We start from the raw sequence: 27983 nt of genomic DNA, 5'->3' as shown, positions 1-27983 counted from the left end.
GCCAATGGTCACTCTAAGGCGTCCCGCGAAGGCGTCCCATGATAGATTTGTTTGGGGTAGCGGCAGGTTGTGGGAAGGTAGTCGCTGCCGCTATAGTTAACCCGGGTTTGGCGGGTTGTGGGAACGCAGCCAAAGGAGCGGGCCTCCTTAAGACTTGGGCTGGATAGGTCTCCCGTGGGATGGCAGCCTCCTGCTACCGGCGCTGAGCCGGATCACGTGGCGGCGGGAGCAGATGGGAAGAGACGGCAGAAGAGCGCTGAATAATTGAGGGACTGCAGCGCGCCGCCGGCCTCGGCTGCCTTCCCAAGCGCAAGCACAGGAGGCAGGCAGGCAGGCAGGCAGGCAGGCGGTGGCGAGGCGAGCATCTCCCGAGCCCCTCCCCAGCAACTCCCACCCCTTGTAGTTGCGGACCGGAGAGACGCCTTCTTCTTCTTCCTCCTCCTCCTCCTCCTCCTCCTCCTCCCACCGATCCATCCCACTGAAAGCTGGAGTGGCCGCTCGCTGAGCCAGAGTTCCCAAGCCTCAGCCGGCTGCGCTTCCCCCTTCCACCCCGCCCGGCTGTCTCCGGAGGGGAAAGCCGCCCAGAGCCTCGAAGCGGCAGGTGCGGCCAAGCCTCTTGCCTCCCAGAGCCGCAGCCCGCTCGTCCTCGGCCAGGACCTGACGCCATCCGCCGCTTCCTCGGCCCTTCGCCAGCTCCCCTCGCTCCGGTCGCCCGCGCGGTAAGTGAAAGTGAGGTGGGGAGGAGAGCCGTCTCCAGCCCTCCCGCTTCTAGCACAAGACGATTATTGGGGTGGGGGGAGGGGGGCGTTAGAAAATACAATGAAGATGCAATAAGAAGATGTTGCATCCCTAGTTTCTCCCTCCCCTTCCCCCACCTCAGCCCAATGTCCCAGATTGGAGACGCAACCCGTTTCTGTGTGCGGGACAGGCTGAGTCAAAGCAGGGTGAGGCTGGTCCTCAGGGAGTTTGGAAGAGTTGTCGGAGGAGGACGCTGGACCCCGCCTGTCTTCCGGCATCTCCCTTCCCTCTGCGATTCCCAATGTGGGATGGAGGAAGGGTCCTTCAGAAGAAGGTTGGGGGAGGGGGAGGGATGGGGGCGGGGGCGGGGGCGGGATTCCCTCCCCCTCTTCAAAACCGGTAGGAGAAGAAGCAGAGCTGTTTTTTTTACGTGGACTCCTTGCAGTACAGTGTACAAGTCAAGGCAGTCCAAGATGTTGAAATTTTCCTTAGCGTTCTCTCTCTCTCTCTCTCTCTCTCTCTCTCTCTCTCTCTCTCTCTCTCTCTCTCTCTCTCTCTCTCTCCCTCTCCCTCTCCCTCTCCCTCTCCCTCCCCCCTCTTTCTCCCTCTCCTTCTCCCTCTCCCTCCCTCCACCTTATCTTGTATCACTCTGCGTTTATGTAAGATGTTATGAAGGCTCCAGTCACTTCCCGGGGTATATTTTTTAACTTCAGAAGTCTCACAGCCAAGCTTTTGTGGTAATGAGCTGGTCGGGGTATTTTCTTTATGTTTACTTGCCGTTGATATTCAAAGAGAGAGCGTTACGTTCTGTTTTTAATCGTGTTCTTGGAATTCTTGGTTGTTTTGCATTATACTTTAATTCATCAACCATTGTGCAAAGGACGGAGTGCAGCGTCCGTTCATATATGGATAACGACAAAGGTCATGATAATAAAAGGATGCTGTCACAAGTGCTGGTTTGTCGGTTTTGTTAGCAACTTACACAGCTGGAAAATGTTATGCCGTTCGCAAAAGGGCAGTTGAACGATTTCCCTGGTGATAGAGGGGAAGGATAGAGATTCTCATGAGATACACAGGACATTTTTCGCAGCAGCGGCAAGCCTAAATTAATGTACAGATGGCATAAAATTCGTCAGTGATTACCAAGAGAGACAAATCATAAAAAAGCAGATGTTGGAAATGCTACAACAGAGAAGACATATTCTACCACACGTGGCCATTGCAAAAAACCATCAAAAGAATTGGAAGGAAATATCTTGAAATGTTCAAAAAATTAAAACATTAAATATGAACTGAGAGTAGACATATTTTTATTAGAAATAATTCCAGAAAAAAAGATGAAAAAGTATCACTCATTTACTAAGACATCTGCTGACAGCTATAAAAATAAATTTGGCACCATGTTGGAAAAATGAAATTTTCCGAAGATAAAAGATTAGGATAAGCCCTAACTGGAAACTAGGCAGCAATGGCAAAACTAACAATATATATTTATAATAAAAGCCTAATTAAATCCATGCAAGAATTGCTACATGTGTCACATAATGCAACACAGCAAATTTATTTGGAATCTAGTTTTAGAAAAAAAAGATCAGTCAAAAAAAATAGTTGAAATGACTTAAACATACGGGCAATAACCTCCAATGTTTAATGTACAATACACATATTTGGTGGTCGTTAGTGGCTGTTGAATAAATGGAAAGGAAGGAGAAAATATATTACCAACATTTTTTTACAATATTATTATTTTCCAGCTGTTTATTGACTAAAAGAAAAGAAAATCCAAATTAATGCAGCCTTTAAATTGCAGGTCAGTCCCTTTCATTGTATGGAGGGGTGTGTGTGTGTGTGTGGTGTGTGTGTGTGTGTGTGTGTGTGTGAGAGAGAGAGAGAGAGAGCGAGAGAGAGAGAGAAGGAGAGACAGAAGGAGAGAGGGAGGGAGGGAGAGAGGGAGAGAGAGAGAGAGAGAGAGAGAGAGAGAGAGAGAGAGAATATATCTCCAAGGGAGGGAAAATGATTCATACGGCCCTGAACACTTTGGTATTGGTAGGAATATCTGATAGCATACAGATAAATAGCTACCAGTATTCAAGATTAATGAGATTGATTGATGATTGATTGATTGATTGATTGATTGAAAGGACTTATAGCTCATCCCTCTCTGGAAGATGCTTCTGCACTTGAAATGGAGGATCTAGATTGTGTAGTATTTACTCAAGAGATTTGTCTCAAGCCCTGCAGCATATGACTAAATGGAGTATTTTTCTGAGCATCATTGCCAATCCAAACTGCCTAAGACTCAGGAAGATGTTCTCTGATTTTAAGAAAGCAAAAACTAATAGTAATAATTTTGAGCTTGCCCTGGCATCTCTGTCTAACCAGCATTTCTCAAACTTGGCTAGATGTGTGCACCCAGGATGACCGGCTAGAAGATGAATGGAAGCCATGTGTGAGAGTTGGTAGATAAATATAGGTAGATAAATATAGGCACATCTTACAAAATTAAGTATTTCCTTTCCATGATTCCTCCCAAAGCTCTGTGTACAGTGGTCCTTGACTTACAACCATTCATTTAGTGACCGTTCAAAGTTACAACAGCAGTGAAAAAAGTGATTTATGACCATTATTCATACTTGCGACCACTGCAGCATCCCCATGGTCATGTGATTAAAATTCAGCCATGTGATCATGTCCCAGGATCATGTGATCATCTTTTGTGACCTTCTGACAAACAAACCAGATTCACTTAACAACTGGGTTACTAGGTAAACAACAGCAGGGATTCACTTAACAGCTATGGCCAAGAAGATCATAAAATGGGGCAAAATTCATTTTACAACTGTCTTGCTTAGCAATGGAAAGTTTGGGCTCCATTTGGACTACCTGTAAATGTACGGAGTCAGGTTACTGATCAGGTTATGAAACCAAATGAGAAATAGCAAAGCAAGAAATCCTGCAGGAAACAAACATAATGAATGAATACCATGGTTTTCATAATTGGGAGGATGAATGTTAAAGGGGAAAGAGGAGAAAGAAAGAAAAATGGCAGACATCTGACAATCCACAAATACATTTTCTAGGATTGAGACAATCAGGTAAGCTTGATGTTAAAAACAGCTGGATCTACTATGCTAAAACCAGCCACTGATTCTCAGAAAACAGCCATCTGTATTCTAGTAAAGTGTTTACTACAGAATAATTATTCTAGTTGTCAGGCTGAAGTATGTTCCCATTGGGTTTATCTCTGAGTAGAGATACACAAGTGTTAAATATTCAGCTCTTCGTTGGCTCCATTTATTCTAGGCAAATTTCTTTCTAATCCCAAACTGATTCCTCTGCTTTTGTTATTTCCTCTTATTTGTAACATATACCAAATAAATTGGATTAACACATCCCTGGACAAGTATTCTGAATCCATTTGGTTTTTACCTCTCTAGACTGTAGCTTCTAATGTACAAAATATAGAATCAAGATCATGTAAAGTGTTAGTACCGCTTTATCATGCCTTGGTAAGACCACACTTGGAATATTGCATCCAGTTTTGGTTGCCACAGTATAAAAAAGATGTTGAGAAGCATGCAGAGAAGAGCAACAAAGATGATTTGGGGACTGGAGGATAAAACATATCAAGAATGGTTGCAGGAATTGAGTATGTCTAGTCTAGTCAAAAAAAGGACTAGTGGGTAACATGATAGGAGTGTTCCAATATTTGAGGGGCTGCCACAAAGAAGAAGGGGTCAACCTATTTTCCAAAGCATCAGAAGACAAGAAACAATGGATGGAAACTAATCAAGGAGAGAAGCATCCTAGAATTAAGGAGAAATTTCCTGATAGTGAGAACAATTAACCAGAGGAAAGACTTGCCTTCAGAGGTTGTGGGTGCTCCAACACTGGAAGTTTTAAAAAAGAGATTGGACAGTCATTTGTCTGAAATAGTATAGGGTCTCCTGCTTGAGCAGGGAGTTGGACTAGAAGACCTCCAAGTCCCTTCCAACTCTGTTATTCTGTTATCTGTTATTCTGTTATGACGAAAGATGTTTTGAGCAGTCTTATATGTCACATATTAAGAATGTAGCTGCTTTAAGAGTACAATATGTGCAACTGCATAATGTACTGAATCAGAATGACAGTCCTTCATCCCCTGCATTATGCAGGTGGATTCCCAAGGAGATTGATATTAGCTTCCCACCCATCAGTTATTGCAGCTTTCACTTGTTCTCTTTTTGCCGCTCTAGACTTGACTGTTAAAAGCAAGCATATTGCTATTTCATTTGAAAGATTATCACTTCGTTTAAAAGCAAGGAATGGAGCTACTACCTGGGAGTACAAGTATATTTATGTACAGTATATTTAAAAGTTTAAAAGAGAACATAAAGCTAACACAAAATAGTGCAGAATAAGAGGGAAAAAGATGTAAGACAAAAGTGCAAAGAAAGAAAAGGTTAAAACAAATAGAAAGAGGCTTCCAATTTCCATTGCAGTAAAAATACTACAAAATTACTGTATGTATTAAAAAGCTCACTTTTTATTATCCAGGATTTTTTTTTCTAATCGTCAAATCATCATCGTAAATGCATTTTTCTGTTTCATGCCAAAAGTCCATAAGGTCAGACATAAATGTAGATATTGTCTTTTCTCTAATCAAGCAATTTAGCCATATCTGCAAGTTCCATCATCTTCATCACCCATTGTGGATAGTGGCAAACCTAGACACTTGGGGGATTACAATATTTTAATGGATGACTTTTCTAGACAAGTTTATTTGCAGGTAGAATTAATGTGGGCTTTCTTACATAGCAAAAGGTTCATGATATCCATTAGTTTGGTTGGTTTGTAAAAAAAAAAAAGAAGTAAGCTAATGTATGCAGGATAAGTAAATATAAAGATTATTTAGAAGCATAGCAACCAGATTAAATCTCTATGCCCCAAGCCAGAATATTTATGCTTCAACAAGGGCAGAATGTTGAAATCTCTGCCAATAGGCCTGATCTAGTCCACCAGGCTGATTTATCTGGTCCGCAGCAGAAAAGTGGTCATGTTGTACATCTTTAATGATATTCTGTTAATAACATTCCTAGAAACATTCTCTGATTAAATGTGGTGTGTAGAATGAGCCTTCGTTGTAAGACAGCAAGAGGTTTTATTTTTCCCTATCTAGAATCCAAGGGATGGTTTACCTGATCCATTGGTAAAATTCAGTAGTTAAGATATTTCTATGGTATCTATTGGAGTTATAATATTGATATTTTAGTTATATATTTCATCTATTCAGGAGCAAAAGACAGTTTATATGGGGTAATCTTCTTTCCTTTTATTTCCAGAAAGATCCTGTGAGAGAATGGAATGGAATGGAATGGAGGGAGGGAGGGAGGGAGGGAGGGAGGAAGGAAGGAAGGAAAGAAGGAAAGAAGGAAAGAAGGAAAGAAGGAAAGATTGGTTTCAATGAGAGTCCATTACTTTAACCACTATATCATACTATTCATTCTATATTTCCTTTTAGACTTAGTGCATTGTCCAATGATATGTAATAATCTGGGACTTCTAATTTGGCTAAACCACTTTTTTCTTACTTGGACTTTTGGAAAGCATGCAGAATCAATTTATTTATGACATTTGGTGCCATTTCCAAGTCTTCTATATACTATTGGATTAAAGCTATTTTTCAGCAGCTGCATGAATTAGAATTTTTTGTTCCCCTTTTCCATTTTCATTTAAGGATCCCTTTTGGCATTAAGGAAAGAGCCATAAATTCCTGATCAATCACATACATAGTTTGTAGATTTGAAAAATTTCAGTTACCAGGGCTGGGAAATACATATGCCTGAAATTCAGCAAAGTTGTTGCTAGCTAAAGAACTAAAGGGAACAAAGGTTTAAATTTCTGTATGGTAGCTGCTTATGTTCATATTATAAAAGCAAAAACTGGCTTGATCAGGCACACTATAATATTGCTATTGTCACCAAATGAATGCTGAGTATATATTTAGTATATTTATTTAGATAAACATTTCTAGACTGCCTAATGGATCTCAGTCTAGATTACAGTATAATAAAAATGCCAGGTGATTATTCCTCACATAACATAATACCGAAAGGCAGCACAAACATGATACTATACAGAGTGGCAATAAAATAGTTTAAAATGTTTGGACAAGTCAAAGTGCCTAGTGTTTAAATGCCTGCAGTTTTGGCAGTCACACAAAGATTTGCAGCCTGTGAGTTCCATGTTCAATTTGCACAATATGCCAAATTAGGCCAAAGTGAAGATGGATAATTTATAATTCAACATATGGGAAAACACCCATTTCTGTGATATGTGATGTGAACTAGGCCATCACATTAAGCCCTAACATAGTTATTCGTTTGAAAAGAGCAGGTTAAACCATTTTTGTTAATCCAAATTTAGGGTTTAGCAATGTTATATGAACTCAACATTTGTGGTTTATACAAAAGTAAACAAACCTTAATACTTGGATCAGTATTGGATTCAGACAGAGCACATTACACACATTGGTCCCGAATAAGCCCAAATGCCTATATTCACAAACAGATCTGGTAAATGTTACATATATTTAGTGTAAACCTTGGCTGCTGTTTTTAATTACTTACCATGTCATATGAAAACAGCTTATTCTGTTAGTTTAATATATTATATGCATCCAGAAAATGATTACTTTAATAATTAGATGAAGTAGTAGTAGTCTGTTTTATTCCCCAAAGCATTTGTTGGAATGATGTAAACTTCAGGGGCGCTGTCCAAGGTTCTGAAATTGCTATTCTGATGACCTGGATAGGACAGCAAGAGCATTCATGCTCCCCCCCTCCCATATAAAAACTGCATTAGCTCTGTTGGTGTTGAAAAAAAAAATCTATGAACACAATATGTCTATAGAGATTCTCAGTCATCCAGGTATGGTTGTCCCAAAGGTGCTTTTTCAAGAGACAACTAGACTTTCTTGTTTAAACAAGAAAGTCCAGTTGCCTCTTGAAAAAGCACCTTTGGGACATATGAATACAATACCTTTATCAGATAAAACATAAGCTTCCATATGTTGGGCTTGGGATTTCTTTCATCTACTGTATTAATCCTGGATTTTTCCACCCAAAAAACTAAAATCTCAGAAACTAAAGATTGTTACTATTCATTATTATTTTTTGGCATACTGTATATGATTTTGGACTTTGACACAAGGGAATTTGGGCTAGGTTTTCTTCCACACCACTGACAGTGATCTGGAAGAAAGTATTGTTATGTTCTCTATTTCCTTTTATGGTATTGTATCAATAATTTACTGAGCAGTGAAATTTGATGAATTGAATCAACAGAATAGGATGACAAAATGAAGCAAACATGCTGTGTAAAACAAATTCAGTTATTTTTCTTTAATTCAGATGCATCAACAAAATTATAAAGCTAGGCAGGTCTTCCTCCAGACAGTGACAGCCTAGCTGTAAGATGGGAGATTGCTTGCAGAAAAGGGACTATGCTATTAATGCATTCTTAATGTACTCTGAGAAAAGTACGAAGATGGTAAAAGGCCCAGAGGCTGAATCCTACAAAGAACAGTAAAAGAACTTAGTATATTTAGTCTAAAGGAGAGACAGCTAAAAGGAGAGATGATAGCAATCTTCCAATATCTGAAGGGATATCACAGTGAAGAGGATGTGGATTATAAATTATGCAGACCAGTATCAATGTGCTTGCTTATTTACCAGCATTTATCCATGCTTCTATTGAAGTTTTGAAGATGGAAATATATTAAAATATAAAATGAGTTATGGACATGAGCAAAGCTGGAAATTGTATCTTTGTCTTCTAATAAAAAAGAGGGAAAAGAAATGAGATTCTCAGAAAGTTTAATTGTATATTTCTAATTGTGAGGGTGGGGTTCTGCATTTAGACACACACACACACACACACACACACACACACACACACACACATATAATTTACTGACATCATTGTTATTTGCTTTATTTTGGGGGATCTCTTATTTTTGGTCAATCAAACAAAAAGGAATATCATCCATTGTGGTACAGGCAGTCCTCAACCTATGACCACAATTGAGCCCAAAATGTATGTTTTTAAGTGAGAAATTTGTTAAGTGACTTTTGCCCCATTTTATGACTTTTCTTGCCACATTTCTTAAGTGAATCACCACAGTTGTTAAATTAGCAACACGGTTGTGAAGTGAATCTGACTTCCCCATTGACTTTGCTTGTTAGAAGGTCGCAAAAGGGGGTCACATGAACCTGAGACACTGCAACCGTCATAAATGTGAGTCAGTTGCCAAGCATCCGAATTTTATTCATGTGACCATGGGGATGCTACAACAGTCATTAGTGTGAAAAATGGTCATGAGTCACTTTCTTAAGTGATGTTGTAACTTCGAACGGTCACTAGATGAACTGTTGTAAGTTGAGGACTACCTGTATAAGTAATGGCAGACTTTGATCAGATAAAGCAGTTTCTGTCACAAAATGGCCCCTCTCATTTCTAGGACAGCTAACATGTGTTTGTTGAGAGATTTTCCTTTATTTCTTCTGTAAATAAAAGTTTGGGAAATGCTGTGAGGCCATTGAAATGGAAAGAAAGGAAAACAAACCTTTTATCTATGTAATCCGTGGTTCGTTATTGAAAGAGAACGTTGGTAGGGCTCAACCTACTTTTACTAAAAATAAAGGTTTCTTGACATTTTACCCAGACAAGACAAAATGATGCCTAAATGAAAGGCAATATCTCCAGCACAGAGTTCTCCCTTTCCATACAGAAAAACCCAAATTTAATTCTTCCCAATTAAAGCAGGGATGCCGTAAAAGAAAGCTTTACATTTAACCCATGGAAGCTACTCCAAAATTACTCAGAATTTAATTCTTGAATACTGTAACGTTAGCTCTTAAACAGCGGGGGAAGATAACTGAATACATGGGAAGTAATCCTCTTAACTGTATTGACATAATTATTTTCTAATTCCATGACAATGAAATCAGCTTTAGCATTTTCTCTAAAAGTGTCCATTACTTCTTCCTTTTTCTTCTGTAGCAGCTTCTGGCATAACCCACAAGAGATAAGCATAACCTTCAGTTGGAGAAAATAAAATGTGTTCCAGCACCTCCAGAAGGACAGATAGAAGAAATCAAGATTGAAGATTTATTTTCCTTTTGTAAAGTGCCAAGGGTATCAAAGAAAAGCCTAGAATAGGATTGCTAAGATAGATGGGCAATGGTCACTGATGGTTATCAAAATATTAAATGCTAAATCCAATCACATTTCAAATACACCTGAGAGACGTTTAATAGCTGGATGAGTCTCATGCCATGACAGTACTTCAAGTTTTCTCCAGGGGCTGTTATCTGAAAAAAAGGTAAAGATTTCCCCCGTCTAGTCATGTCTAATTCTAGGGGGCAATGTTCATTGCCATTTCTTAGCCAAGGGAGCCAGTGTTGTCTGAAGATATTTCCGTGGTCATGTAGCCAACATGACCATATGCCAAGGTTCATGGAATGCTGTTATTTTCCCACCAAAGTGGTACCTATTTATCTACTCACATTTGCATGCTTTCAAATTGGCAGGAGCTAGGCCAAAAATGGGAGCTCGGCCTGTCATGCAATCCTTGGGTCTCAAACTGCCAATCTTCTAGTCAACAAGCCCAGTGTCTTAACTGCTAGGCCACCACACCACTGTTACTTGAAGTTTGACTCATTTAATTTTACAAGTGAAAAGCATATGTGTTATCATTCCTACATGTTGTACAAGCCCACTATGTTTGATTAGTTTGGAGTTTAATCTGCCACACAAATCTAGAAATTGAGTTAATTGAGTAAGCAGGTTGGTCTGAGGTCACTGGTTTCCCAGTTGAAATTCTATATATCAAGAAAGCAAATTTCCCCCAGAGAATAGTCTACAGCCAGACCCAATAATGAAAATATATTGAATATTTTGCCAAAACATGGATAAACTTTCATAGTATTCTCAAGGGAATCCAGATAGAGCAGTGGTTCTCAACCTTTTTAATGCCGCGACCCCCAACCAGTTGTAAGTCGAGGACTACTCAACCGGTCGTAAGTCGAGGACTACTCAACTGGTGCAGCACCGTTTGCAGAATGGGACTTTTGGCGGGCTCAGCAGGGCAGAGACAGCCTGGACAATTCCTATTGGCTTTTGAAAGCCAATAGAATTAGACTCTATTCAAGAGAGTCTATTCTATTGGCTTTCAAAAGCCAATAGAATAAAAAGGAGTAGCACAGCTAAGGAAAAGGGGAAAAAAAATGGGGGACTGTGTTGTTTGGTGACCCCCGTGAAATGGTCGTTCGACCCCAAATGGGGTCCTGACCCACAGGTTGAGAACCACTGAGATAGAGTGTTTTCCATAAAACTTGAAAACATCTTTTTAGTATCTATTTCCAGCTTTAATGACAAGCTGTGTTGGGATATATCTGCTACTCCTTAAGCAGATTACATTCATTTAAATCAGGGTTTCCCAACCTTGGCAACTTTAAACATGTGGACTTCAAGTTCCAGAATTCCCCAGCCAGCATGGCTGGCTGGGGAATTCTTGAAGTTGATATCCACACATCTAAAAGGTGCCAAGGTTGAGAAACCCTAACTTAAATAAATGGACTAATAGTATGACTTAGTTTAAGACAACATCAGGTGCTCAGCTCAAGTTCACATAAACTGGGTTCTTAAGTCTTAAAAGAATTATTTAGGTACATGTTGGTTTGGAGAGCAAAACATGTAAGAATGCTGTTAGTTAGTAGGCCTGCTTAGAGTCCCCATTCCACTTGACAGCAAGGGAACATTGGTTAGGCATTCTGTTGTGTCCCTTATTCTGCAAATTCTTGCCCCCAGCATATTATGCAGCCTCCTCCTCTAAATACTAAATTTCACAAAGGCACCAAAAATAATCCTATTCCACTGTGGTTTTGAGCAGAACTGAATGTTTATGCTAGTTTATTTGGCCGCAGGATAAGGAGGAGGATCAAAGTATGGATCTGTCATGCAACATTGATTCTTGCACTGTCCGCATGAAAATGTTTAAAATTGAAATCAGAAATACCATCAGTTTTCCACTAACAAAAAGCAATGTAATGCAATCTAGATCTGCATACCGGAATGCAATATGCCTCTATGATCCTTTTTCTCTCCATATAATTCCTATTTCTAAGGCCATGATATATCTTATTTCAGGGATATGGCTTTAAAAGCAATCATCTTTTTGCTTAACTCAGCATCCAACCCTGTTCTATCTAGTCAAGGATCAGCTACCAATATTACTAGTGACTAAAACAGCCACGTTCTTTTGATATAGATTTCTCCTTCTGGTTCCCTTCTTTTTCCATTTCTGCTTTTATAAGCACAATTCCAGCTGCCACCTCTCTCAATTCTGTAGACAGACTTGCAGATTTTCGTTGTCTATACAGGATCAGGAAATCCCATTTTTTTTGCATAGCACATTGTTCTCCCAAGTGGTGTTGAAAAGCATCCTGCACAATTGTGGTAGATCTGTTTTCTGCAGGACCTTTCACACTGAGTTCAGTCACACCACTACCCATTGCAAAGTCCAAACATCTCAAGTGTACCTTGACTGCAACTTTCACTCATGTTACCGTCATTCCTGGAACATCAATAATAACAATGACAACAACAACAATAACAATAATAAAGTTGGATGGGATCTTGGAGGTCATCAAGTCCAACCCCCTGCTCAGGCAAGAAACCCTATACCATTTCAGAGAAATGATTGTCCAGTCTCTTCTTAAAAGTTTTCAGTGTTGGAGCATTCACAGCTTCTGGAGGCAGCTTGTTCCACTGATTAATTGTTTTTAAATGTCAGGAAATTTGTCCGTAATTCTAGGTTGCTTCTCTCTTTGGTTCATTTCCATCCGTTGCTTCTTGTCCTGCCTTCAGGTGCTTTGGAGAAAAGCTTGACACCCTCTTCTTTGTGGCAACCCCTGAGACATTTGAACACTGCTATCATGTCACCCCAGTCCTTCTGTTCATTGAATATATTTAATATATTTAGGACTTTTCCAAACCTGTGCCATAAATACATCTGGAGACATGAGACAGTATTCTATAGAAAAACTCATGCATGCAAATACAGCACAGAAATAGGAATTTTGTTGGGTGTGAGAGGGAGAGTCAAAAAGGTGATTATCCGAGATTGCTGATGACTATGTAACTGTGTGTGTGTTTATGTCTGTCTGTCTTTGTGTGTGAGAGAGGGGGGGGGAGGGAGAGGGAGAAGGAGGGAGGGAGGGAGGGAGGGAGGGAGGGAGAGGGGGGGGAGATTTAGTTCCATGACCCCCAACCTTTTGAACACCAGGGACCGATTGCATGGAGAGAGGTTTTTCCATGGACTGGAGGGAGTGTGGTTTCATGTGCTGCCTGCATCTCACGGATGTGGCTTTGCTTTTTGTGTGGCCCGGTTTCTGACATGTCATGGACCAGTGGATGTTCTCTGGATGTGATAGATCTTTTTATATATTTTAGGCTTGGTGCATTGAGATAAGTTAGGAATATTTGTTTTAAATTATGTGCATTCTGGCTGATGAGATTCCTAACTTTATTTAAACTACTGTGCATCCATTCTACTCAGTAACAGCAATTCTTTTAAATCTCACCTATGAGAGTCTTTAATTTAGCTTAACAAATACCATCCTGCCTGAAGCAGTAGCCCAGAAAACTACCACAGAAGGCTGAGAAAAGAGTTAGAATGGGAATCAGCTGGAAAACCAATTGTTTTCAGGATCAGGGAATGTTGGGAAATATAAAAAGATGTAACGCTCTATCTAATTAAATATATCCAGTGCCTCCTATCAATCAAGCGAGATGCCAGAGTATCTTTAAGACAACCATGGCAACAGAGCAAATCTTTATGAATAATGCAGGATGTTTTCATAGTTGAAGATGATTTGTGCTTGTAAACATCCAGCTTTATACATCTTGTGTTATGATTGCTGTTGTAGTTCATTTTCCCTAATGAAGAATGCTGTTGTGGTACAAATAGCCTTGCTAATAATGAGCCCACCCTTAGCACTTATTGGTAAATCGTTGATGTATAGGAGACACAAGGGAAAATCCTGCTAGAGGTTTTTCAAGAGGCGGCTGATTTCTTAGTGATGAAAAGCCCATAGTTGGATCCACGTGAAGGTGAATTTATTATTGAACAAAGCTGTAGCTGTCTGCTGTGAATAAGCGGGCAATGGCTCCTTGTTAAAAAGCCATTCCTGAACACAAGGGTATTCAAAAATTTTCCTTCTGTCATTACCCTTCCTTTCTGCAGATGGGTTTTGGAAAGGTAATCAGATTATAACTTTAGATGGCCCTGGGGGAAGGGGATTCCTGGACAGTTTGGATGGGGATGAACAAGCTCAAGGTCAATTTTAGCAACACTGAGTGGCTATGGTTTTGGGACTTACCATCATTGTTCTGAATGGGATACCAGTTCCCTGTGCAGAAATAAAGTACAATGGAAAAATCCTCCTAGATTCTCAGCTCCTATTTGAGGAGCAATGCACAAATCATCAGGAATAACAATTGCATCATTCCTAGCCCAGAAGATTCTATTCACTGCTACTCATACCTCAATCATCTCCAGTTTAGATTATTGTTCTATGTGGGGCTACCTTTGAAGAACTCTCAGAAGCTAGAGTTGGTGCAGAATGAAGGAATATGAATAGTTATGGGCATACCACAATGAACCCATGAAACAATTCAACTTCACCAACTACATTGGCTTTCAGTGGATTCCAGGTACAGTTCAAGATTAGGTTTATTATGTATAAAGACCTTCACACTACAGGATGGGTTATTTGTAGGTCCATCATCGCCAATCATTTTCTCAACCCTTCCGGTCTAACTGGATAGACATGTATCTGGTCCTCTCTATTAATCAGTGTTATCTGATAGAACCCAAACAGCATGCCTCCTCTTCCATAGCATCTTCCCTAAGGAACAGCATACCCCCAATAATTTAGATGGCCCTTATCCTTGCCAATATGTTATAGATCTGTTCCCCCTCCCCCGATAGTGGGCTAGATTAGGGGTAGGCAACCTTGGCTCTTTTATGACTCGTGGACTTCAACTCCCAGAATTCCTGAGCCAGCATGGCTGGCTCAGGAATTCTGGGAGTTGAAGTCCACGAGTCATAAAAGAGCCAAGGTAGCCTACCCCTGGGCTAGATGTTTGGATGAGTATTGTGAGTACTGTGGTTATGTTTTTTTGAGTTACCCTGGACGCGATGAGTTGTTTTTAAATTGTCTTTGTTTCTTGTTGATTATTTTAATCATTAGTTGCTCACTTGTTAAGCTGTTTACATTAAATAAAGAAATAAAGTAACTGGCTTCTATAAGTTTGGGACTTGTGATAGTAAATATGAAATTTGTAGAAATGGGAATGAATTGAATTAGGTCAGGCATAAAAGATCAGGTCCACACATGAAGGTTTAATTAAATTGATTTATTGCTAAAAGCCTCTACACAAGAATCTCCTCAATTAATGGTTGGAACCTGCTTAGAGTTAGATAAGGTCCAACAGCACTCAAATGGGGTTGGGCTAAGTTCTCTTGTGGCTAAATAGGGATTCTTCACACCCAAGATTTGTCATTCCTTCTCCAACAGTTGGGGGACTTATGAGATTTTACTTTATGCACAGAATTTTCCATTTCTACTTAGCTAAACTTTATCAGATATGTACTGTTTTTAGAAGTAAGTGGTAAATCTTTCCTGGAATGTTATCTCCTAATAACCTCCTGAAGCAAAGAAAACCGTAGCCTATGTTTTCTAAATTTTAAAAAGGCAGTTGTAGTATCCAAAAATCACAAAAATACGTTACCATTCACATCATTACTTCTATGTCCCAGGTGGTAAAATTAATTGCTTTCCAAGCCTGACTGAATGACATCAAAGTAAGAAAAAAAAACATATTAACTTTCTGACTTTTATATTTTCTCGTGTGCAACATTACCTTAATAATGAACTGCTCAAGTCTGACAGATGGTCATGGACAGATGATTTAAGGTACCATTCTCTTTCCCAACTCAAAAATATTCTTGTGTCAAACATTTTTGTTGATGTATATATTCGTCAGGAAGATCAATGTAGGAAAAAGTCATACCCCTTATTCTTCAAATCTCTATGCATCATTGTCTAACACTTTCAGTTGACCATTTAAGAAACAACAATGAATTTTAATGGACATCTTACATTTTATGGCGCTGCCTTGTGCTGGGGTCACTGATGCAGTACTGCTATTCACAAGACAAAGGAACATACGGTAGAATCCTTTCTGTTGTGGATATTGAGGTACAGGTAGTCCTTGATTTATGACCACAATTGAGCCCAAAATCTCTGTTGCTAAGCAAGATAGTTGTTAAGTCAGTTTCCCTCATTTTATGACCTTTCTTGCCACAGTGTTAAGCAAATTACTGCAGTTTTTAAGTTAGTAACATGGTTGTTAAGTGAATCTGACCATCCCATTGACTTTGCTTGTTGCAAAAGGTGATCACATAACCACAGGACATTGCAACTGTCATAAGTACATGCCAGTTGACAACCTCTGAATTTTGATCACGTGACTGTGGAGGATGCTACAATGGTCGTAAGTGTGAAAAACGGTCATAAGCCAGCAGTGTGCTGCAGCTGCCAAAAAGGCCAACACAGTGCTAGGCTGCATTAACAGAGGGATAAAATAAAGATCATCTGAAGTGTTAATACCACTTTACAATGCCTTGGTAAAGCCACACTTGGAATACTGCATCCAGTTTTGGTCACCACGATGCAAAAAAGATGTTGAGACTCTAGAAAGAGTACAGAGAAGAGCAACAAAGATGATTAGGGGACTGGAGGCTAAAGCATATAAGGAACAGTTGCTGGAATTGGGTATGTCTAGTTTAATGAAGAGAAGGATGAGTGGGGGCATGATAGCAGTCTTCCGATATCTCAAGGGCTGCCACAAAGAAGAGGGAGTCAAGCTATTTTCCAAGGTGCCTGAAGGCAGGACAAGAAGCAACAGGTGGAAATTAAGCAAGGAGAGAAGCAACCTAGAACTAAGGAGAAACTTCCTGACAGAACAATTAACCAGTGGAACAACCTGCCTCCAGAAGCAGTGAATGCTCCAACACTGGAAGTTTTCAAGAAGAGACTGGACAGCCATTTGTCTGAAATGGTATAGGGTTTCCTGCCTGAGCAGGGGGTTGGACTAGATGACCTCCAAGGTCCCTTCCAACTTTACTATTATTATTGATCATCGCACAGTCAGCCAGATGTTCAGACTGGATTTGGCATTTTGTCTACCTATCGAGTCCTTACCCAGGACCTGGGGTAGGCAGATGTGGATGTTTGATGGTATTACAGATATCGTCGCAGGATGGAAGCAGTTCCTAGTAAGGCCGCCTTTTGCAATTGACTAATAGCGAATTTGTCAATGCCAATGGTGTTCAAGTGGTGCTCCAGTTGTTTTGGGATTGCACCCAAGGCGCCTATTACTATTGGTACTACCCTTGCTTGCTTTTGCCACAGTCTCTCTATTTCTATTTGTAGGTCTTTGTATTTTGTTATCTTCTCCAGTTCTTTCTCATCTATTCTGCTGTCTCCAGGCCCTGCCACATCCACTATACAGACTTTTTTGTCTTTCTTATTGACAATTGTTAAGTCTGGGGTTATTAATATTATTATTATCGATCATCGCACAGTCAGCCAGATGTTCAGACTGGATTTGGCATTTCATCTGGCTGACTGTGCGATGATCGATAATAATAATAATTATTATTATTATTATTATTAATATTATTATCACTTGTAAATATATTATTATATATTTACAAGTGAGCAAATGCAGTTTGTATGAAGAATGCTTGCATTTCATTTAGTCAGCTCAGTGGTGGGATTCAAATATGTGAATAACCGGTTCTCTGTGTGCATGCTGCTTCTGGAAGTCCATTCTGGGCCTGGGCAACAAAAAATTAGCTACCGTTTCTGCTGAACTGGTGCAAACCAGCTGAATCCCACCACTGAGTCAACTGCTTCCTCAGTCCTGGAATGTGCAAGAATTTTGCATTGAAAAAAATGATCCCAGTTTTCCGGTTTGCACCCCTTAAATATTGGCTGTTCTTTGCTGATGAATTCCAATAGGAAGCCATGCTTGCCTGACTTCTGAAGGACAATGAAGAGAGGGCTCCAGAGGGCTCAAAAGAGCATAGTTGGAGATGGCCTGCAGACTAATGGACAGAAGCTATAGGATTTCAGGCAGAAGCTTCATCATGCTGAAATTTGACCTTCTGGTATCTTCTGTATGCAAAGCTGTATAACAGCTCTCCTGTTATTATAGCAAGTAATGTTAGCAACTACCATTTCCAAGGATTCTTTCAAGAGAATCATAATAACATAGGAGCAAAATGTACCAATAAAACATAATACATGCACCAGTTAAATAATAGGTAAATAAAAACATTGGTACTAAGTGTTTCCATTCATTATTATAGTATTGTAGTTCAGGAACAAGAAACAGCACTCTAAAGGTCTGGTATATTTATTTGGTACACATGCATTGGACTCTAGTTTCAAAAAAAGGCAAATTTTGTCTTTTATGAATAGGGTCCTTTCTTTGAAACTCCATTTGAAAAACATAACCAAGCAAAATTTTGCCCATCCCTGTTTGTCTGTTTCTCTATCTGTCTCTGTCTGTCTGTCTGTCTGTCTGTCTGTCTGTCTGTCTATCTATCTATCTGCTGTATCTATCTCTATCTCTACCTCTCTTATATATCTATCTATCTGTCTGTCTGTCTGTCTGTCTAGCCATCTAGCCATCCACCCACCATCCATCCATCCATCCATCCATTCATCCATCCATCCATCCATCCATCTGTAACCATCTAGTCATCCACACACCATCCATCCATTCATCCATCCATCTGTCCATTTATCTGTACATCCATCCATCTGTCTATCTGTCTGTCTGTCTGTCTAGCCATCTAGCCATTCACCCACCATTCATCCACCCACCATTCATCCATCCATCCATCCGTCTGTCCGTCTGTCCATCTGACTGTCGTCTGTCTGTCTGTCTAGCAATCTAGCCATCCACCCACCACCCGTCCATCCATTCATCCATCCGTCCGTCCGTCCGTCTGTCTGTCTGTCTAGCCATCTAGCCATCCAGCCACCATCCATCCATCCACCTCTATCTATCTATCTATCTATCTATCTATCTATCTATCTATCTATCTATCTTCTATCTATCTATCTATCTATCTATCTATCTATCTATCTATCTGATCATCTATCTATCTGTATTCTGCCCTTAATATCTTTAATAAAGTTGGCATTTTGTTCTGTTTACCATGCAAGAAGCAAATCAGCAGAGTGAGTGATACTTGTGGCATTTAAGCCTTAAGGAACACTATGCTTCCTTGAGTTTTTTATGACTTCACAGTGGGATACTTCTAAGTAGAGCTAGACATTGGCAGTTTAATTACAAAACAATGTGGCAAATGTTCCAGATGTTTAAACGTTGCTGTTGTATTTATGAAAGATGTATGCTTAGGGATTCTTAGAGGCTGCCCCACTTTGTGGGAAAAATAACATCCAACTTCATATTGTTTCTTGCCATACACCGGCTCATACCTAATCTTGGCCACAATCATCCAATTGATTAAAACGCTGATGGGGAGTTGTGAGAGCCCACAATTCAGTGGCCATGCTTTTGCAGCCAAGGGCTATATGTAGCCCTAGGGTTAGTCCACCATTATCTATCCTGTTATTATAAATTATTTGTGCCTTCAAATGAGTGTTGACTCCTGGTGACTACCTGGTCAAGTCCATGCAGCTTTCTTGGCAAGATTTTGAAAGTGGTTTGCCCTGCCATCTTGTTCTTAGGGCTGAAAGAGACTAAATGGCCCAAGATCACCCAGCTGGTTTTCATGGCTAAAATGGGACTAGAACACATAATCTCCCACTTTCTAGCCTGCTGCTTTACTCACTGGACAAATCTGGATTATTCCTGGATCAGATAGTTCTATTGCTTGCCTTTGACGTTGCCTTTTGGTTTTCTTTTAAAATGGACCTCTTTTTGGTTTTGTATTTCCCATGTTAGCCATTATTGGTTGTCTTATAATTTTTTTTTATTAAGATTGCTGTTGGTATTTTCTTGTAAAGCAGTCTGGGATCCTGGAGGAAGAAAAGTGAAATAGAAATACAAATAATCAGGAATATCCTGGTGGAAGAGTGGTGAAAGATGAAACTATCAAAATGGCAGCCATCACTGTGTGACTGAAGCTGCCATTTGTTTATTCTTCCACAGACACCCATCATTATTATCATAATAGTAATAGCAATAGCGCTTAGACTTCTATACTGCTTCATGGTGCTTTACCGCACTTTTTAAGTGGTTTACAGAGTCAGCCTATTGCCTTCAACAATCTGGGTCCTCATTTTATCAACCGCAGAAGGATGGAAGGCTAAGGCAATCTTGAGGCGATCAGAATTGAACTCCTGGCTGTGGGCAGAATCAGCTTGCAATACTGCATTCTAACCACTATGCCACCACAGCTACTCCTTGTCATTGTTATGATCATCATGCATAAATCAAACCTAGTTTTGTACCTGCATCTTACAAAGGTATTCTAAATATCCTTTGTCTTGCCTAAGAAATGTTTTGACAGAAGTTATTTCTGAAATTATCACCAGCAAATCTACACTGTAAATCTGTAACATAAGCGGATTGGATTGTAAGAAATGCCTGATTTTAAGACACTGTGTTGATCCAACTGGATCTGTCATTCTCCCAGATTTACGACTTGAGTTATTTTCAATTCTCATTGGAAATTCCAGGGATCAAAACTGGAACTTTGTGCTCAAAGTACTATGATGTCGTTCCTCCCCTGCAAAATTATACTAAAATATTGACTAATCTTACTTTAATCTTTCCACATGGTTAGCAATTTTATTGATATTCGGGCATTCCTTAAGTTCTCCCCCCTTTGAGCCTACTGTCTCTGCAGCTTTCCATTCACCGTTTTCTTCTTTTTTCTTCTTCCAGGAGTTTACAAGGAAGAAGTGACCACAGAAGAGTAAGAAAAGCTCCTCTTCAGATTCACAAGAATGTGGCTTTGAATTGATTTGGACCTTTGGCAAAGTGAATTGTTTATATTTCAAAATTCATGCTGTTCGGTTTTGTTCCCGGAATTAATTGACCTTTGCGATTCTACCTGGTGTTTTTCCTCTCGCCGTTGTCCTCACAATGAGTGGTATTTTCTCATACTTGGACCCCCGGCGGATCCAGTGGGGTGCCACATGGCATGCCATGCACTCAAGAATCCTTCGCACCAAACCAGTAGAATCCATGCTGGAAGGCACAGGCACCACCACCCATGGAACAAAACTGGCCCAGGTACTCACAACCCTGGATTTGGTTTCTTTAGGTGTTGGAAGTTGTGTGGGGACTGGCATGTACGTGGTTTCTGGCCTAGTTGCGAAGGAAATGGCAGGGCCTGGAGTCATTGTTTCCTTCATCATTGCTGCTGTAGCCTCCATCTTGTCTGGTGAGTAGACTATACTACACTACACTTACACCTTTATATTATACTTTTTCCAATGCAATTATTCTATCATTCTGTGACAGAGACACTGCTTGAGGCCTCTTCTATTATTTTAGAAAAATTAGTCCATATACTCTGTTTTTTAAGATACATAATTTAAAGGATATGTACCATTGCTCTTCTTTACTAACTTATTCATGTAGAATTACTAAATGATCACTTAACTTAAACACATAAGACTCCCTGCCTTGAGTCTTTCCAACTAAATGGCCTGCCATCATCATCTTTATCATTATCATTGTCAACATCATTTTAATCTTCTCCCTTTCTCTATTCTATGCCTCTGGGGTCTCTTGCTTATGAGTTTTTTCTAAAAACTTGCATAGGGCACTACTTCTAAAGTTCATGGGGCCTATGCACCCAATTCCTTTTTTGCTCTGTTCCACCCCACTGCCAAATTCAGCAGCAAATTGCTGTTCTCAGGGCAGTTAGATAAATGTGGTACATTTACTAAACATCTGGCTTGGTGCTGAGATATGCTTAGACCTCCTTCTTCAGTTAGAATCAACAAGTCCAATAAGACCATTCTAGTAAAGAGCACTTGGAATTTCTCCAATCTTAAAATTGGGGGAGGGAGGATGGGAGGGCTGAGATCAGAAGGAAGAGTTTATTCATCCTGGTCCTGTTGCTGTAGAAAGCCTACTCCTACAAATCAAACCTGTCCCGTTCCCTGCTGGCTTTTGGGAAGTACCGGTAAGTTAAGATAGATCTTCCAAAAAGCCTTTTTAGCTAGTTAAGATAATGCCATAGGAATTCTTCGTTGCTATCTAATTAAGGTTAAAGTTGACTATTGATTCTAAATGCTTACATTATGATTTGAATCATAATATGATATTTTATTCATACGTATACTCTCAAGAATCACATACTGTAACTGCAATAGTATTAATCTCGAATGAATGAATAAATAATTAAATGATACATCCTGATTCTAATCCCCTAAATATAAGTCTTAACATTTCTACCCTGTCCTTCTGTCATTGAAATTCTGCTCTATTCACCTGAAAAGCATTAGAATTTTCTCCCCCAAGAAAGAAGAGCAGTGATTCTCAACCTTTTCTTCACCAGGGCCCCCCTTTAAATACCTTTTCTGGCCATGGAAGGTTCTGTAGACTGTCAATCAGAACAGGCATGCAGGACAAGTTAAAAATAGTGTACTCTCTTTTATATGGGTCAATTCAGGTTTCATAATCCAGTCCCAGATTAAAGTCAATATGTTTTTGAAAAAAAATTTCCATGGCCAAAGGGAAGTTTCCCACCAATCAGTGTCATGCTCAGCAATTGACTGGATGTGTATACTGTTGTTGGATCTATCAACAGTTATTAGTCTGGAAATATAGGTTTATCAGAGACACACCAAGGGGAGGACTGTGGTTGAATCCATACCTTGAACTGCTAGCAATTCAGATAGACTTCTGATCCAATCTAACAAATTTACATGGTTTAGGTGTCCCAGATTTGGTGGTATACAACGCCTTCATTTGCAAACCATGATTAAATGTTAAAAGATGTGCCAATGTATCTCTGCTATTCATACAGGTTAAAAAAAAAAGCAAGCCACACTGAAAAGAGCTTTTGCATAGTATGATAGCAACTGCTAATGCATTGCATCTATAAATAAAACATTAACGATAAATGCCACTATAATAAAATGTTTCATCTAATGTTGTTTTTTTTTTTAAAAAATAAAGACTACTGTCTAAAGACTGGTGTGCTACATGTAAAATCCATTAGTTTTTCAATTCTTTTTTTTTAACTGCCTTTGTGCATGGAAATGGATTTTACTCTTTTTTGAGGCTAGAATTCTCATTAGAAATTAGCTGGGATAAATGTGAGAAGACTACCAAGCAAAATAAGGTAGAACGTTCATCTGGCAGATTTGCTTTTTGCACTTGTTCCAAATGGCAGGCTCCCTCTGCACATCTGCTTCTTGTAGGAAAGTAAATTGACTTCTCAGTTTCTCATTAATAAGTGACCCTGTGGGATATAAGAATCCAGATGTTATATCAGGAAAACAAATTGTGCTACCAAGCTAGACTGGTGATAAGAACAAGAGAATTCTAAACCCTGGAAAAGATAATGCTCTTCTTGAGACATTTTCTGGATTTGCCCATCAAATTAATATTTGTTTTAATTGTGGTTTGTGGATCAGGCAATAATAGGTGGAAACTCCTGTAACAATAACTCATTGTGATTATAGAATAAAACAAGGATGAGCAGATTTTCTCAACCTGAGCTGCTGCTGCTGCTTCTTCTTCTTCTTCTTCTTCTTCTTCTTCTTCTTCTTCTTCTTCTTCTTCTTCTTCTTCTTCTTCTTCTTTCTTCTTCTTCTTCTTCTTCTTCTTCTTCTTCTTCTTCTTCTTCTTCTTCTTCTTCTTCTTCTTCTTCTTCTTCTTCTTCTTCTTCTTCTTCCTCTTCCTCTTCCTCTTCCTCTTCCTCTTCCTCTTCTTCCTCTTCTTCTTCCCCTTCCTCTTCCTCCTCTTCTTTTTTTTTACAGTATTATTGGGCTAGATCTCATGATATACTGAGTAGAAAAATTGTGGATTTGGAAATTAAGGATTTTAAGAATAGAAATGGATGTCTTAAGCCTCACAAAGGCTTAGCGGCTTAACACACCCATTTTGTCTATTCATTCTAGGAAAAATAAGCTAACAATCAAGCACTGTTTTTGCTACTGAATGTTATTGTTGCTCAAGGCCACAATATGAAGACTTAGATTCCTATGAAGTTCACCCTATACCTAGCATGAATTGTAAATTACAAAACACAAAGAAAGACTGGTTTCACACAACTTCTTAAGTCAAAACTAAAAAGAAAAGGAAGAGAAGAATTATGTGAGTCCAGCTACAATAAACAATACATGAAAGAATAGGATGATCCTGTCTTGTAGTTACGAAAGCACATGACTGGGCTGTTTCAACCAAAGTACAGTCAGCGTCACTATGAAGACACACTTACTTGTATATCATCTGAGCAAAAACTTCTCTAACTGAACTTAACAGAGTTCAGTTCTGAAAGGACAAACCCTTTTCAGGCTGATGCTGAGTACATGTCTGGTGGAAGCTCGTGGCTGAGCCCTGGAAATCCATCTGCCTATCTCTGTATCTATTACATTTGTATACCAACCATTCTGCAAAGACCTCCAATTTAAAACATCACCTGTACAATTAAAAATCTTCAATGCACTTGAAACATTCACAGTTATTTTAAAATATCCCTAATAGAGTCAGTATCAGATTGTCACAACATAGATAATGACAGCAATAACTTAAGGATCCCATAACAATAGAACTGTCAACCAATTGATAACAAAAACAACATACAATACTGTCTTTCTTCTGATTCTTGGAAGAATTAATGAAATTGCCTTCCATTTCAGACCATTGCATTCCTTTTTTCATCCACTGGATCTAAAGCATAGCTGTGAAATGTATTGTTAGATTTTAAGAGGCACCCCAATATCAAATTGAAATTTTATAATCAAGCTTTTAACTCCAGATTTAATGGTGCTTTTACTGAGAGAGGATTGTAGTGCAATGTATAGTTGAAAGTGCACTGTTTTTCTGATTAACCATGGAGTTGTTCTGTAGGAAGAAAAAGTGCTAAGAGGAAACTTCATTGATCTTAGAACAAGTGCAGATTTTATGTACACGCAGTTACAATTTACACTTGTTCAGTTCCCAAACTTATCTGAGAAAAAGGAAAGGAGACAACGTCTTAGAGGAAGAAATTGAAATTTTCCATAAAAAATGTTAAAAACTCTTTCATGTTCAGCAATAGGAATAACGGGTAAGTGAAGAGTAGCCTATATGTTGTCTCATTATTATACAGCAGCTACTTCAAGTGTCAGAGATGAAATATAAATAAAAATTAGAAGAGAATATTTGTAGCTCCAAGTTGATCTGTGGAATCCTTGGTGATCTTTGATTTTGGCTCTTTTCTTGCAGATATTTCATTATCCAACTAGGTAACATCTAGCACTGATGATGTTACCTAGTTGGGTAATGAAATGTCTACAAAACAACCAAGCTCAGATAGCACCAAAATCCCCCAAAATAAAGACTACTTTTTTTAAGACAAGTTTTATTGGTTTTTTGATTTTTAAAACAAAGTACTCAAGACACACCATAGTGTTAGGGTGGTCAAACATCCGCAAACAAAACATATATACATAATTCAATCAATACATCAAATATTCCCTCTCTTTTTCCCTTAAGTAACGTATTTTATTTACAATAATTCAATTCTAGCTTAAATTTATTCAACCTAAACCTGTTTTTAAAGCTTTATAAATTTACACTACCATAATCAAAATAACTTTAAGTACAAACATTATCAGTTCGGGTATCCCTTCCAAATATATTCTAATTCCTTAATTTTATCATAGATCTTATTTATTTCTTCTTCCACTAATATCCCTTATTTAAAATAAAATATTAATCTATCCTATAGGTACCTAATCCATCAATCAATCAATCTCTTTAAACTAACAAAATAAAGTCCAACCTTAAATCATTTCAATCCATTTGACAGAATTCAAATTTCATCAGTTAATTTTCATAACTAATCACATCCATGTTATCAAACAAACAGATCATCTTATTAGGTTAACTCAACATTACATAATAATTTTCTTACAAATAAACCTATCATTCTAAAAAAAAATAAAAAAGCACATTCTTAATCAATTTAATATATATATTCCATTAAATAAAGACTACTTTTGACTGAGCCTAAAATGCAGTTCTTACATTTAGGAAGAGTATTGTCTAAAAATGAACATTAATAACAAATGAGGTGTTTAATTAATTGCAAAGTTGCTTTTTGAAGGTTTTGCAAACTGGAGACACACAGTATTAGCAGAAATGTAATTATTCCTGAGTAGGTTTTGTAAGCACTCTGAAGAAGAAACCAGAGTCTGAGAGTCATATTTTTGAATGTTAACTATCAAAACAACTCTTTAATGGTTTCCACAGGGAACCTAAAACATATTATTTTTCTTTCACCTGATTTTGAGTAAAGAAGTTATTGGATGTCATATTCAACTCAATTAAAATTTCTTGTGATGAAACTACTTAATTCATAGGATCAGATGAAGAGGTAACTTCTTTTCTCTCTCTCTGAATAAAGGAAAGTCTAAAAGATTGATGCTTGGAGGTGCATTGGCTGTGGAAAAGAAATATTATGGAGAAAGACCCATGTTGATGTTTCTGGTGTTCTCTGTGCTGGTTTGTGTATTATCCCCATCAAACCATCACAATTGACATGCAGGCTACAGTTTGTCTGACCTTTTATTCTGCATTTATGAAAAAATAAACTATTGTGCATATGTCATATATTCCAGTATCTCCTGTGAAAAGCCATGTCAGGTTTCTTGTCTAGAGAAAATGCTAATGGGAAATATGAAATGTGAATAGTGAAGAGAGAATTACGGTACTATAAAAAGGGATGAAAGCAAAGTATTTTTCCCCATCTAGCTGGCTGTCATAGAGCAGGGAACTGATCTTTATTCACCATGAATGAGCCAATCTGCTTTATTTAGGATAGACTAAATAATTGGTGACACACTGGGTCATTGTTTCAGAGATATTTCCTTACCTACACAAAAAAACACAATGACCAAGGCAAAAAAAAAAAAAAAGGTGTGGAAGTGACTTCTGACATTCTGCCAACTGACTGCAGCTGATTGTCCTCTGGCAGCTAATGGTGGGACTGTCTACGTGTCTCCAGAGAGCTAAGGCAGGACCAATCTATCTGATTTCCAGCAACCAAAGGAAAGGTTGGTCTACCCAGCCTCCAGAGGTCTCTAGGGTGAGACTAGTATATTGAACTTCTGGGTGGTGACTCAGTAGTGTGACAGCACTGAAGCAACCACAAATTCTCCAAATTTCAATCCCATGGGGTCTCCTAAAATGGAGCCTAAATTGTATGCTACTTCACTTCCAGTCTCAGGTTTAGTGCTTTAAGGAAAGTTGCTGCCTTCAATGAAAAATATTAATGGATAGAAAGTGGCAATCCTAGTTCAGTGAGAGTTCAGATTTTGCTTAAAATCTACCTTGAAATTTCTCAGCCATGTTTTTTCCCCTGCAAAAGAGAGTTTTGTTTTTGTACCTTACTTTTGAGGGACTTCCAGTTCAAAATTCTCTTTCTGAGATTACATGAGAAGTTGTAACTGCTGATTTCTCTTATCCAACTCCTCATGCTCAGCTGTGGTGGCTGCCCACAATATGATAAAGCCCCAGTGTAGTTCCTTTATGATCTATTCCTGGAGATTAAATAGTCCTGTAGAAATTCAAAGAGGCCACTGACTTGCAAAGAGATGCTTATTTCATGAAAGACAAGGCATTCACACACATTCCTTGCCTGTTTTGAAACCTCACAGGTATAAGAACACATCAGTCTACCTAGGATGATTTTATCAAAAAATCTCCTCCTCCTCCTCCTCCTCCTCCTCCACATCCTCCTCCTCCTTGAAAAAAACTTGTCTGTTACTTGTTTATTTGTTTTATATGGTCTTCTGTCTCATAATATTGACTCTGGGTGGTGTGCAAAAATTAAAATCCAACTTGAAGTCCCATCCTGAGTGCCAAATTGTTGAAAGAAAAATCTTCATCAGGGTCCAGTCCAAGCCGGGAATAAACAAAAT

At 38.9% G+C, this 27983-nt stretch overlaps 1 protein-coding gene across 1 annotated transcript in view; it reads left to right on the top strand.

Moving 5' to 3' along the window:
• Window positions 1-227: 227 nt before the first annotated feature.
• SLC7A14 (solute carrier family 7 member 14) overlaps window positions 228-27983 on the top strand; it is a 51484-nt gene continuing 23728 nt past the window's right edge. Inside the window, exons 1-2 of the mRNA XM_039337965.1 lie at window positions 228-719; window positions 20779-21280. Coding sequence (XP_039193899.1) covers window positions 20980-21280 — 301 coding nt within the window. The 5' untranslated portion in view covers window positions 228-719; window positions 20779-20979. The remainder of the gene's footprint in view (window positions 720-20778; window positions 21281-27983) is intronic.

The sequence above is a fragment of the Crotalus tigris genome, unplaced genomic scaffold (genome assembly GCF_016545835.1).
Source record: "Crotalus tigris isolate CLP2741 ecotype Arizona unplaced genomic scaffold, ASM1654583v1 scf7180000017549.6302385, whole genome shotgun sequence".
In the NCBI taxonomy this organism is placed as follows: Eukaryota; Metazoa; Chordata; class Lepidosauria; order Squamata; family Viperidae; genus Crotalus; species Crotalus tigris.
This window is presented reverse-complemented; position numbering and strand designations above follow the sequence as displayed.